The sequence below is a fragment of the Aspergillus candidus genome (assembly GCF_002847045.1).
Source record: "Aspergillus candidus strain CBS 102.13 unplaced genomic scaffold BDW47scaffold_61, whole genome shotgun sequence".
Lineage (NCBI taxonomy): Eukaryota > Fungi > Ascomycota > Eurotiomycetes > Eurotiales > Aspergillaceae > Aspergillus > Aspergillus candidus.
The window spans coordinates 92558-106115 of NW_020194066.1; the positions used below are offsets into that span (position 1 = coordinate 92558).

The following is a 13558-nucleotide window of genomic DNA, read 5'->3' on the forward strand; positions in this document are numbered from 1 at the left end:
AGTATACAGTATACAATACGGACTGATCCTCCGGCTTCTGTTCTCTATTCTTCTCTCTCCCTGGGACAAAATTTCAGGTGGAACTCCCTCCATGGTTCATCCGATGGCCCGATGGCAGGAATTGACAAGAATGCAAAAGTGGCAACGGCTTGATTTTCCACCCGTCGACGTCATTCATTACCCGTAAGTTTTGGTGACGACCAGGCAGCGTTGATCCTTTGATACGAGAGCATTGGCCCGATTGCCTCAACCATTGCCATGGACATGATATGAATAGACAATCACCTAAAAATAGTGAAAGCAAAAGTAAAAGTAAAAGTTAAAGAAATAGAGAAAGTGAAATGTGAATAAAAATAGAAAAATCTATACCCAAAAACGTCATCAGTCATAGTAATTTCCCCTCCATCTCAGTCTTCTGGATAAAAATCATTCCAAACTCGCATACTTGGCTTCCGCCCCCCGGATGCAAGCAATGTTGGCCCCCAGCTTGTTCAACGTCTCCACATATTCATCATACGGGTCCGAGTCAAACACGATCCCCCCGCCCGCCTGCAGGTACGCCACCCCATCCTTGACCACCATCGTCCGCAGCGCAATGCACGTGTCCATCGCCCCTGGCACCTCCGTCGTCCCGTCCGCCCCCGCGATGTTGAACCCGAAGTACCCCACCGCCCCCGCGTACACTCCGCGCTTCTCCCCCTCCAGCTCCGCGATCAGCTGCATCGCCCGCACCTTGGGCGCCCCGGACACCGTCCCCGCCGGGAAGATCGACCGGAAGGCGTCGAACCGCGTCTGGCCCGGCCGCAGCTCCCCCGACACCTGCGACACCAGGTGCTGCACGTGCGAGAACTTCTCCACCACCATCAGTCGGTCCACCTGCGTCGTCGTCGGGTCGCACACCCGGTTCACGTCGTTGCGCGCCAGGTCCACCAGCATCACGTGCTCCGCTCGGTCCTTGAGGCTGCTGCGCAGCTCCGAAGCCAGCGCGTCGTCCTCCTCCGCGGTCTTGCCTCGCTTGACCGTGCCCGCGATCGGGTGCGTGATCATCCGTCCCTTCTCCTCCTTGGCTAGCAGCTCGGGGCTGGCCCCCACCAGCTGGAAGTCCGCGCAGTCGATGTAGAACAGGTACGGCGACGGGTTCACCGTGCGCAGGTGCCGGAACAGGTTGAACGGGTGCAGCGACGTCGGCCGCGACAGCCGCTGCGACGGCACCGTCTGGAAGATGTCGCCCTTGGCGATGTGCTCCTTCAGCCGGGTCACGTGTCGTTCGTACCCCTCCTGCCCGATGTTTGACGTGTACTGCTGGTTCGGGATGATCGGGCCCTGCGGCGGCAGCGGGACCTCGGGGCGCTGCAGCGTGTCGACGATGCGCTGGAGGTCCGCCTGGCCCTGGCGGTACCCGGCCTCCAGCTCCGACTCGGAGGCGGGGATGGGCACGTACGTGACCACCTTGACGACCTGGAAGAAATGGTCGAACGCAACGATGGTGTTGAACATCATGAACAGCGACTCGGGGATCTGCAGGATATCCTTCATGGGGCGCGCCGTCTTGGGCTCAAAGTACCGCACACAGTCGTAGCCCACGTAGCCGATGGCGCCGCCGGTGAGCGGGGGCAGGACGAGACCGGGCACCGTAGCAACGCGGAACTCGTTGAGTTCATTCTCGAGCAGGGGAAGGGGGTCGCATTCGGGGCCATGGCCGGGGCCGGTTTTGAGGATTTTATGCGGGTCTGATTTAAAGTGACGTGGTCAGTCTTGAGCCTCAGCCAGGGATAAGAAGGGGGTGGTCTACGCACCCGCTCCAACAAAGCTGTACCGCCCGATTGTCTCCGTCGTCGCAGCACTCTCGTAGAGGAAGGATAATTTCGAGCTGGCACCATGTCCGTTAGCGGGACACGAACCCGATCACGAGCCAGGGATGACCACTTACTTCTCGGCGATTTTGAGGTAGGCGAGGGTCGGGGTCAACAGGTCGGCCGGGATCGAAGTCGTCAGAGGGAGCAGGTTCGGAGCGTATTTGGTGCCATTATACCGGTGAACGACTTCCTTGGCCGTCTCCAGGGACGGAACAACGGTAACCTAGGGGGTCAGTACCGGTGTTCACCACGCGCTCAGAAACGATTGCGACTTACCGGAGGGGTCATTTTCTCGGTACAGAAACAAAAGGATATGATATCGTGCAAGTATCGTGAACGAAGGGGGATGGAGAGAGCGTGAAGAAGGAAAAGACGCAAGGATCACCGGTAGCGGGGTTGCGAAGGGGCCTGAGTCATGGAATTACACCAGAAGCAAGCGCAGTCAGACGCAGACAAGAGACCACGAGGAGACTCGATAGACACCGACTTAAGAGAAAGAAAGTCGTGCAACCGACAGAGACTTGGTTCAAGGGCAGGAAGTAAACAAGAAAGAATGAATGAAGGAGAGAGAGGAACAGACCGAAGAAATGCGGAATTCTGATGGACCAAAGCGGTTTAGTGGGACTTTTAGTTAGAGCCGGGACGCCGATATCGATAACAACGCAGCGCTAACAAAACAAAAACCGAGAGAGTTCGCAAAGATCAGATCGGGAGATTGAACGAACACCTCTCAAAGACTTCTGTTCTTTCCGCCATAGACGCAATTGTACAGAGGTCCATCTTCTATTCCTTATACATAATAATCAGTCTCAACCCAGACTGACCAGACCAGCCAGACCCCCCAAACACGGAGTCCAACGACAACAATACCCCATAAACTCCACGAACACCCCCTAAAACCCAGCCAACCGCATGGAGGCCCCCCCAGACGGGCACCCATCGCCCCCTCCCTCGGACATCGGGCAACCCCCCAGTTCGCCCGACATTCCAGACTCGGTCTCAGATTCAATTCCAGATTCAATTCCAGACCCAGTTGCCATCCCAACCCACGAACCTGAGCCAGTCTCAATTCCGACCCCAGAACCCGAGCGTTCAACCCCGGAACCTGAGTTGGAAGCAGCACCTGAGCCAACCCCCAACCCTGAGCCAATCTCAATTCCGACCCCAGAACCTGAGCCAGAAGCAGAGCCAACCTCACTTCCGACCCCAGAACCCGAGCGTTCAACCCCAGAGTCTGAGCCAGTCGCAGAACCAGAGCCAACCCTCAAATCTGACCCAACCCCCAAATCTGAGCCAGACCCAATCCCAACCCCAGAGCTTGAGAATTCCACCCCAGAACCTGAGCGTTCAACTCCCAAGCCCGAGCCCGTCGCAGAACCTGAGCCAATATCCAAACCGGAGCCAAAACTAGAACCAAAGGCAGAGCCAACCCCCAAACCAGAACCAGCACCAGAACCAAAGGCAGTCCCCAAACCAGAACCAGAGGCAGACCCCGAACCCGAACTCAAACCACGCACCATCCCACCCCCCCTCCTCCCCGAACGCCTCACCCGTCTCGCCCTCCTCAGCGGCGGCGACCTCCCCCCAAGCGTCGACCTCGCGACCCTCAACCACTGCCTCGAGACGCTCGAGGCGCTCCTCGACCCGCGTCCGGGGCAGACGCAGAAAGTCGCCAAGCACCGATATCGGCCGTCGCTGCTGATCTCCCCTTTCACGGAGGAGCAGAGGCGGAGGGCAAGGGAGAAGGAGGAGAGGATCCGAGAGGCCGAGAGGGAGAAAGAGCGGGAAAAAGAGCGGGAAAAAAAGCGAGAAATCGAGAGGGAGAAAGAGCGAGAGATCGAGAGGCAGAAAGAAAAGGAGAGGGAGATAGAGAGGCAGAAGGAAAATACTGCCGCACCCACTCTCCCCCCCATCGCCCAGACAGAGCTCTCCTCCCTCGTCCCCCAGCTCTCATCCATCAGCACCGAACTCACCGCGCGCCGCGACGAGTCGGGCCAGATCTATGCGCTTTATGCGCACGAGCGCGATGATCTCCGGGATAGAGTGACGGCTCTGATGGAGGAGGTCAATGTTTTGTATGTTTACTTACACCTACATTCTTTCCACCCCCCTCCTTGGATCCTTTCGGCCCCCACTTTTTCACCCTATCCCATCATCCCCATTTATCTCTTCATCATCCCCATGATAACCATATATAATAAACCCACTAACACACCCAGAAAAACCGACCTTTCAGAATCCACCTCCGAGCGCGAAGCCCTCCAAGGCACAATCAGCGGGCTCGCAACCTGGATCCAGGCATCAGTGCAATCCACCACCAGCAGCAGCAGACCCTCCACCCGGCGCACCAATAACACTAATACTAACAACCGGATTGTTTTACCTACTACTAATACTAATAACCAGCACGGACGGTGGCGGTCATTCTATGCCAGGCAGAGTCCTGGGGCGTTTGCGAATAGGGGTATTAATATTAATACTAATACTAATTATGGGGGTGGAAGTCAGGAGGAGGAGGAGGATGATGATGAGGAGAATGCGCTTTTGGAAGGGATCAGTGCATGGATGCGTGGGTGGAAGGATGTTGAGGAGGGGTTTGTTGCGAGGGAGAGGGAGAGGAGGGTTAGGAGGGGGGAGGTTGTTGGGTGATTTATCCATTTGTTGATCGAGTGATTAATTGATTCGGTTTTGAGGTTGGAAGTGTGGCTTGGATGGATGGGGTGGGTGTTGTATTTGTATATATTTTGTATAGCTTAAAGTGTGCTACGATGTTGTTTATAGAACGGACACGTTATGTGGAGGATAAGAAAAGCTTAATTGATACAGTATCTTGTGGTTGAAACTATATCATCGCTTACTTCAGGTAATCTCTGTATAATCTCACTCATATGATCAACAATCAACCTGCCGTACTATGTACACAAGATAAAGATAAACCAGGAACTCCACATCTGATAGGACTCCGCGGTTTACTATTTTGCAAAATGGTTAGGGTTCCGTATAACTAGTCCAACGCCCACCTAATAGGACCAACGGAGATGGAGAATGGAAAGAAAAAGTAAAGTAAAAAGGACAAGGGTCGAGACAACCACCAGAAGAAATATAGGATGATGAATTTCCGAGCACAAACAGGTCAGGCCGCCGGAACCAAAGAAAGGCAAAAGAAAAGTCGTTGGACACATTTCTGTGAGGGGTATCAATGTTGGAGATTTATAATGGCGATCTATTCTAAGATTAGTAAAAAGTCTATATAAAGTAGGATAACTTCTACTCACTTGATGACCAAACCCAAAGGCAAGCTTCTTCCCGTCCGTGTCCCACGTCAGGGTCCGATCGGGTAGCGGTTCGTGGTGTCCATTCGCGGTCGGACTCTGCTCTTCCTTCTTGGTCTCTGCGCTGCCCGGCACCGTCCAGGTGGCCATGGCGGTACCACCCCGCTGCGCGTTCCAGATCAATAATCGGTCGGCGCCCGCCGCTGCGAGGGCGTATCCGTCGGGGGAGAAAGTCGACGCGAGCGCCGCCGACGAGGAGCCGAGCGAGAGCTGGTGGATGCAGTCGAACCGCCGCGACTCCAGATCGATGCGCCACACCTTGATCGTGCCGTCCGTGGCGGATGACGCAAGAACCAGGTGGGGGCTCGTCTGGGATGGGTCCGAGGCATTGGGCTGCAGCTCGATGGCGGTGATCTCCCCCTCGTGCGCCTGGTCCAGGTGCAGATCGTGGGTGGGGACCCAGAGCGCCGAGTGTTCCGAGGACGCCGCCACGGCGACGGGCGTCGACCCCACGTACGCGCCCCGGATAAACGACCACGCACGGTCGTTCTCGGCCGAGGAGAAGGCCTTGGCAATCCGAATGCTCGAATCCACGTCGCATTGATAAACCGCGCCGGTCCCGCAGGCAAACGCCTGGTTCCGGCCCAGCCAGCACAGATCGAAGATCGATCCGTCGATCACCTGCGGCGGGGGGAACTCCTCGGGCCGCAGTGAATCATCCCAGAGAGCCAGCTCGGAGATTTTGGCGTCGGACGCCACGACGATTAGGTGGGAGCCGCCCTCCATCCAATGCATGCCGGTGATCATGCGAGGCACCTCGGGGAGGAGATCGACCGCGTGCCCATCCACATCGTACATGGTAATGGACCCACGCACGTCGTTGTAGTAGGTGGCCACGGCCAGCTTCTGGCCCGTGGGGTTCCAGGACACGGCCGACACGCACGCGCCATTCTCCTTGCTTTCAACCAGCTTCTCCTGCACCGGGGCTGCGAAGGAGGACAGTTTCCACAAACTGCAGAAAGTGTCACCGGCCGTGACGACCACGGTCGGGTCGTGAGGGCGCCACAAGGTCCGGGTCACGTGAGAATCACCAGCCACATCGAGGATGGCGGTGTTGGGGCTGAGGTCCGCGGCCTTGGCGGGGGTGATTTGGACGGCGACGCTGTGTCCGTTCTCCAAGGTGGTCGGGGGCACGGGCGGTTCCTGGGGCTGCGAGCTCGGTCGGATGCCCATGCTCACATCACCGTCTCTGTCCACCGTGGTGTCGGGCTGCGAGGGCGACTCGGTCACGGCGGCTTGGCTGTCATTGACCCCGCCATTGGCATCGACATCCATGGAAACCTCATCCCCATTCGCCTCGGCGCGATCGCTCTTGCGCGGTTTCTGGACACTTGAGGCGGGTTGGGGTGCGGCCGGCTCGGCGGTCAGGTGACCGTTGATCGCATCCTCCTCGCGCGTGATCTTAGTGGGCGGCGAGGCAGGCGGCTGGTCTGTGCCCGCTGCTTCTGCCGGACCGCTTTGGCTTTTCAGCGTCTCTGGCTCCAGCGGCGTCGAGCCAAAGAAATAATCCGAGGGGGAAAACGAGATGGGATTTCCATCCTAATTCAATCAGCGTTGCATATTTCACAATTCGTATGGGAGATCCCGCGAAACAATATTTAGTAATATATATGGGGAATCAAGAAATGAAAGGGAAATAAAATCACGAGCGAATAGAAGAGACCGCAGATGCTGGCTAAGGCAAACTCACCTTATCGAAGGAATGTTCGAGCTCATGATACTGTAGGCCTTTTTGAACCAGGGATACCAAAGCGTGGGTTTTGATGTGCGGAGCGAAGGGAAGACTCTGGGGATCGCGATTCCAAGCGCGCTGCAGCGTTACCGCGGCTTCGCCGTGGCCTGTTGCGTGGTTAGAGTTGAGAGATCACCGCTACGGTTGATGGGAGGAAAGAGGGGTTGACGGGAAGAAAAGAAAACAAAAAAAAATAAAAAATAAAATCGGTTAACCAACCTGATTCTTGAAGGTACCTGTCAATTCAAGTTAGCGACGTGTGTAGGGAATGGAAGGTGGAGGGGAGGAGCTTGGATGCTGGATGCTGCAGGAGGCGACCAGCAAGGTGGTACTGGAGAAAGCGAGGGTTGCCATTCGCAGGAACATTAAAGACATACCTCCATATTAGGTAGTTGACGTGATGCGATGTGAGATCGGGATGTGCCATTGTTACATGTATGACAGCTAGTAAGGTGGAGGACCCGCTAGCATGCTAGGAACGAGAATGTTTCTCCGCCGTGGAGGATGCCCGCGTTGTCGCGATGGACGGGTTTGACGATGGGGATGGGATGAGGAAGAGATTCGGAAAAGGAACCGGGGGAGGTCAAATTCCGGTAGACAGACAATTTTCCTGATCGGGAACCTCGGATGGTAGGCACAGATGTTTTGTGTTCTTTTTTGGGTCTTTGATTTTTTATTTTGATGTTATTTTTTTCTTTTTTTCTTTTCTTGTCTTCAGGTTCCTGTTGTGTGGCTTTCTTTCTTTCCCCCCTTCTTGAAATTTGGTGGTATTATGTTGAAATGAGGAGGATCGCACGATTGACGACTCAGCCAAGGTTCGGTGGCCGAGACAAGAGATGCAAAGGAATTGTAGTTGGGGTTGACAAGGGAAGAAGTCGAGGAAAAAATCCAGACTAGGCTCAAGACGGACGACGAAAGGGGGGGCAGGTAATTAGCTGTAGATCATCCTCCAACACCCTTTAATCAATGCAGGACGACCGAACGAGCGAACGGAGGGGAAGATTAGAAGCAGGGAGTGGGAAAGGGAAGGAAGAAAGAACCCAATAAGTGACGGTCCAGGGAAGAAAAAGGTGACGAATGAGGAAGAGGGACAAATGGACAACCAAAAGGGTGGCGTATGGCGTACGGATCGAGCCGTGGGGGGGAGATTTGCAGTAAGGAGATGAAGTGAAGTGAAGATGAGAAAGAGAGAGGGAAAGAAAGAAAGAAATGAAGGGAGGAAGGGAGGAAAAGAGAGAGAGAGAGAGAGAGATGGAGAAGATTGAAGATTTGATGCAGTTCACGAAAGAGAAAGGAAGAGGAATCCTGAGGCACGCGGGTATGATGGAGACAGGCAGTTGGAACCAAAAGTGGAGACCACTACTCACTCCAAGCGCAGCAGTTAGTCAGTGCAGCCGGGCTCGACCGATGGAGAAAGGGTGGCAGAGAAGGGAATCAAGGATGGGTAGAGGGAGAAAGAAGGGAAAGAAAGAGGAAGTGATAGAGGTAAGAGAAGAAGAGAACTGGAGAAGTGCAAGTCCCACTAGGAGTCAAAAACGAAAGTCTTCAAACTGCAGCCAGTCAGGTCAGGGCCTTGAAGTCTCTTGGATGGTCCACCAACCACTGAGATTTGGGAGAGTTGGACTTATTTTCCCCAAGCGGCTAATACTATTTTATTTACTCTTTACGGGATTTCAGGATTATGATATTATTATTATAATGATCATATATTCAAGAGGAATAATCAAACATATTATTATTATTATTGACTATCATTATTTATGTTATTGTCGAATTTTACAGGATCGGGTCAGTGACCAGATGCAAATGATCAGAATGAAGACAATAATAATAAAGAGAAGAAGTCTGTCTCTCTTGTGGCGTCTAGCCCACCGACTAGCGTGCAGTTGGCAAACCCACCGTCCCCTTGTGCGGTTCTGACGCCCATCCGGATCGGCCTGCTTGACCTTGTCTGTCTTGGGTTTAGTCTGATATCTCTAACTGTAACGGAGATCGAACTTAAGGGTCTTCCTTACTGTATTATTAATAAGTTACCTACCTAGGTATCTGCCTAGGTCCTAGGAGGTACTACCTACTCATACTTAGTATTACTGGAGAGAGGTAGTAGGAGGTACCTGTAGTACCCAAAAATACGCTAGTCATCCCAGTTGATGAGCAAAGATGGAAGTGGAATAGATTACACTGTGTATCCAATACACGAACTGGATACCATCATCCCCAAAATGGATTCTTTGTCTGACTCTGGACTTCCATCATCAGATATCCTAATCAAGCCTCAGAGTGATAGAAGGTGATTCCCACAAAGAAATCATAAGAATTTGAAGCATACTAGAAGCATCGACGAGACTCAGATTCAACTTCTCCCCGAAAAGAAGTCCATCTCAAGAGGACTGTTTCCGTCGTCAAGACGACACGATGGCGTCGTGGCTAAGCTATCAAAGCTATTCAACGCTATATCCTTGCCGCCTCGGCCGTTCCCCGCTACTCAGGTTCACCCATCCCTTAACAATGGGGAATCAAGGGAACTGATATAGGGCAATTCGTCAACACCAGTAGTGAGATCGTCTTTGTGATCTGTCGGATATGACAATCCTTCCTCATCTGGTCGTTCTCCCCGTCTACCAGATAATTTCGTAGCCACACCACGAGCTCAGGCGCTGGAAGAACGCCCCCAGAGAGCGTAATGGCTGGCAATCCATTTCCGGCGGTCGGTCTAGAGCAGTCTCTACTTATCCATTACAGACATGACACTTGAAACAAACCATACACCATACATCTTTGTCATCTATTACCAGTCTCCAGCCTCCCAGTGGTCGACAGGGTCTTTGTTCCCTGCGCCTCTTTCCGTATCTGCATTGAAGGATCGATCGCTCCATACGTTCCTCCATTCCAGGAACCCCATAGATAGACAGTCAAACGGAGAAAGTCACTCAGAGACACTGGGAATGATCCATAATCATGATCATCATGGGGGCGACTGAAATCAATTGATTGCCTGGCCCCTCAGGTGTCTGCCTGCCTATTTGGGCGACTTGTCCAGATCTCAGCCCAGTCAGGCTCCCGGTCGCTCTTCAGTTACCCCACGGAGACGAATTCCTCATGGTTTGAACGGGTTCATGGCGGTTCAATGACCTAGGTAGATGTACCACTTCTTACTGAGGCAGAACCGGTCATCAGTCACGGCTCAATGGACCTTGGATGATGACAGTCATCCACCTCCACGTGTCTCCATATGAAGATACTTGTCGATATCTCATGAAGATCAAGGTACGATCCAAGACCATAGGGCATTGTGGTCCGCAAGCTAAATTGACGGTCGGGGAAATGTCACGGGTTTGACAGGCCAACTCCAACCAAACCAGAACAAACTAAACCAAACCAAACCAAATCAGTCAAACTGCACACACCACCTCACCTCCTCTCCTCTATCTCTTCTCTTCCACACACTCTCTTTCACCCCCATTACTCTCAGGGCTCAGCTTGCGGTCTGCATAATCCCTTCGGCGGCCGCAAAGGCTCGTACAATATCCTCATACTCATATCGACTCGTCTTCTCCCTCCACCATGCCGCTACGAGTCAACATCCCTCCCGCGACCCGGGCCTGTCTCATCAGCCTTCTGTCCCTTTCCCTGCTGTACAACATCGCCCGATGGCGTCAGATGGACTCCACCCCCGGAAAACCCGCCGTCACCCCGATCGTCCCCTATCTCACTCTCGTCCCCTCGCGCTTCATCTTCTACCCCTGGACCCTGGTCACCGCGACCTTTGTCGAACAGAACATCTTCACCGTCCTCTTGAACGGCGCCACGCTCTTCTACGGCGGCAAGTACCTCGAGCGCGCCTGGAGCTCCCGCGAGTTTACCAAATTCATCGTCACCATCGCCCTCATTCCAAATGCCGTAATCGTGCCCCTCTATTTGATCGGGGGCGCCCTTCGAGGCGGCTCGTCTGGCAGGTATGTCCCCCCTCTCCGTTCTCTGTTGACATGCTGGTTACCCCTGCTAACCCATCCCTCAGTGTGGTACAGATCTGTGGCGGCATCTCCATTCAAGCCTCCTTCCTCGTTGCGTTTAAACAGCTTGTTCCGGAACACACCGTGGCTATCTTTAAAGGCCTGGTGAAGATGCGCGTCAAGCACTTCCCAGCGCTGTTTCTCCTCCTGAACACGCTCAGTGGGATCATCCTCGGAACGCACGTCGCCGCGATCCTTTCCTGGCTCGGCCTGTTGACAAGCTGGACGTACCTCCGGTTCTTCAAGCGCCAGCCCGATCTCACAGGCACCTCGACCGACGGCCTCGGCATCAAGGGCGACGCCAGCGAGACCTTTGCGTTTGCCGCGCTCTTCCCCGACCTCATCCAACCGCCGATCGCATTTCTCTCAGAACAGATCTACAACGTCCTAGTCGCCTTCAAGATCCTCAGGCCTTTCTCCGAGGAGGATATCGCGTCGGGCAACCAGCAGGTTCTCGCCCGTGGCGAAGCCGGTCTTCCCAGCCTGCTCAGCACCCGCGGCGCAAGAGGCATGGCCAAGCGCGAGGAGGCGGAGCGGAGACGGGCCCTGGCGCTCAAGGCCTTAGACCAGCGACTTCAGGCTGCCGCCGCGGGCAGAGCGCCGGCATCCTCCCCCCAACCGACCACCCAGACCCCGACAACGGCCACTCCCACGGTCTCTGCCGGACAGGGAATGCTGGGAGCCACCAGCTATACCCCAGACCACCACTGAGGGATGTCCCTTGGATCACAAGGGATGGCCTCACCGCTGCATAGCTATCTAGGCGTTTGGGTTTGGTTGGATAACGAGCAGCTCTGATTTTCTCCTTCTTTTTTTCTTTTTCGTCCTTTTTCTAAGGAGCGTTGATATCTTGATACCTATCTACCCACTTATCCTGTGTTTTCATGTACAAACGCACGGTGTTGCATCAGCCTCTTCCTTTTTTCTTGTTTTTCATTTTCTATGCTTTTTTTTGTCTTGGCCTTTTCTTTCCATTTGTTACATGCAAATGGTCACAACACAAGCGGGTTGTAAACCTTGGTCTCTAAACCCAAGTAGTCTGCGCACATACACTGCATAAATGCATAACATAACATAATCATAGATGACATAGTTTACGACAATTAGACCATTGGATAACTAGTGGAGCATGAGATTAAAAAATAGAAAAATTCATAGAACAATCCCTAAACTTACATACCAGTAGATGAGCCAGTAGATGACAAGACAGATAACAACAGACAAGATAAAGAAAATGACGAAGAAAAGGAAATGGCTATGCTACAGATGGCGACCCTCCCTTTCCACCAGAGTGGTCTATCAACGGAGTCTATACTTTCGTTTCTCTTTCCCGTTACAAGACCCCAACCAGGCGAACACAGAGCAAGCAAGACGGAAGAAGGAAGGAGGAAAAAGAGGAAAAAAAGTCAGATCAAAGCTGCTTCAACTTCTCCACCTCCCCCCTCGCAATCTGCAACATCCTCTCCTGGTCTTTCTTCGCCTGCCGAATAGCAGCGATACGCACGCGATCCCGCCCAGACTGCTCCCTCATCTGCTCAAACCTCTTCACCTCCGCCTCCTCCTCCGCCGTGGCAGGTACCTCCTGCGCCCCCGTCACGTTCATCACCTTATTCCAGATCTCGCGATAGTCGAGATTGCGCATGTCCACGATAGCGGTTTTCTCCGCGTCCGCGGGCGCAGGCGCATGCTTGTCGGTGAGTTCGGCTACGGCGGCGGTGATAGAGGCCGGTTTGGAGGCGCGCTCGGCGAAGTAGATTGTGAGCGCTGCGGGGCCTTCTTGGTCGTCGGTTTGTTTGACGCTCATGGGGACGCCCGGGTTGTGGTACTTCAGGCGCGGGAGGCAGTTGCGCCAGAAGTGGCGCGCGCCTTGGTGGCCGTTGTAGATTTTGCGCGCGTACGTTAGGTGGAGCCGGGTTATGGCTGGGTAGTCGGGGGTTGCGGAGGTTGGGGTGGGGAGGATGGCGGCGCCGGTGCCGATGCGGATGTTGACGATCTGGTTTATGATTTATTAGAACTTGTGATGATTTTGAAGCGGTGTTTCCTTTTCTTCTTTCGTTGGGGGTTGTGGCTGGGGTAGAGTCCGGGTCTCGGGTTATCCCCGGACTAGGTGTGTGTGATTGGGGGGTGGTAGATGGAATTGGGGAAAATTACCCTCTGTCAGACACAATTGCAGTCAGCATCAAATCTTTACATAGCTAGCAGAACTGTATGATGGGGAGGTGAACATACCGACTTCAACTTCCGCATCCGCTTGAACAAGTTCACCATGATGACGAGGTGGTTGCGCACAAAGCCGCGGGACTCTCTGGCTTAAAGCGATTCAGATGGAGGGATAAAAGATTAATTCAACGACCCGAGTAGAAAAGGAGTCGTGATAGAGCCCGGTTGTGCGGATTGAATGGGGATTCTCGGAGCTCGTGTTTTTTTCGGCGTGGATGATGGACGTTCGGCGGAAAGAAAACGACTCCGATATGGGATCACGTGAGGGCTGGTGACTGGTGTCGAGGTGATTTACAACTTAGAGGATCGGTGAACTGGGTGGTTTACTGAGGATATGCCAGAGAGCATGTCTGGGTTTACTTAATCAAGTAAAATTAAATAATAATATAAGTCGATTGCCCTTGT

General features: G+C 53.7%; 5 protein-coding genes across 5 annotated transcripts; 2 read left to right on the forward strand and 3 right to left on the reverse strand.

Annotated features, from left to right (window-relative positions):
- Positions 1-426: 426 nt before the first annotated feature.
- trpE (anthranilate synthase TRP2) lies at positions 427-2144 on the reverse strand (the record flags this gene model as incomplete). The annotated part of the gene is made up of 4 exons (XM_024815469.1): positions 427-1730; positions 1797-1870; positions 1931-2079; positions 2133-2144. 4 exons carry the CDS (start codon positions 2142-2144, stop codon positions 427-429), a joined length of 1539 nt encoding a protein of 512 aa, XP_024668549.1.
- Positions 2145-2443: 299 nt separating this feature from the next.
- Positions 2444-4505, forward strand: BDW47DRAFT_120288 (uncharacterized protein; the record flags this gene model as incomplete). Its single annotated transcript, XM_024815470.1, has 3 exons — positions 2444-2486; positions 2785-3931; positions 4076-4505. 3 exons carry the CDS (start codon positions 2444-2446, stop codon positions 4503-4505), a joined length of 1620 nt encoding a protein of 539 aa, XP_024668550.1.
- Positions 4506-4708: 203 nt separating this feature from the next.
- BDW47DRAFT_76842 (WD40 repeat-like protein) lies at positions 4709-7474 on the reverse strand. The gene is made up of 5 exons (XM_024819802.1): positions 7298-7474; positions 7140-7156; positions 6879-7027; positions 5132-6727; positions 4709-5079 (listed from the first exon to the last, which is right to left on the reverse strand). Exons 1-5 carry the CDS (start codon positions 7345-7347, stop codon positions 5053-5055), a joined length of 1839 nt encoding a protein of 612 aa, XP_024668551.1. The 5' UTR covers positions 7348-7474; the 3' UTR covers positions 4709-5052.
- Positions 7475-10296: 2822 nt separating this feature from the next.
- On the forward strand, positions 10297-12074 carry BDW47DRAFT_112078 (rhomboid family protein). Its single transcript, XM_024814082.1, has 2 exons — positions 10297-10876; positions 10939-12074. Exons 1-2 carry the CDS (start codon positions 10485-10487, stop codon positions 11642-11644), a joined length of 1098 nt encoding a protein of 365 aa, XP_024668552.1. The 5' UTR covers positions 10297-10484; the 3' UTR covers positions 11645-12074.
- A 270-nt stretch (positions 12075-12344) lies between these two features.
- On the reverse strand, positions 12345-13201 carry BDW47DRAFT_128969 (mitochondrial 54S ribosomal protein mL61; the record flags this gene model as incomplete). The annotated part of the gene is made up of 2 exons (XM_024816928.1): positions 12345-12926; positions 13163-13201. 2 exons carry the CDS (start codon positions 13199-13201, stop codon positions 12345-12347), a joined length of 621 nt encoding a protein of 206 aa, XP_024668553.1.
- Between the last annotated feature and the right edge of the window lie 357 nt (positions 13202-13558).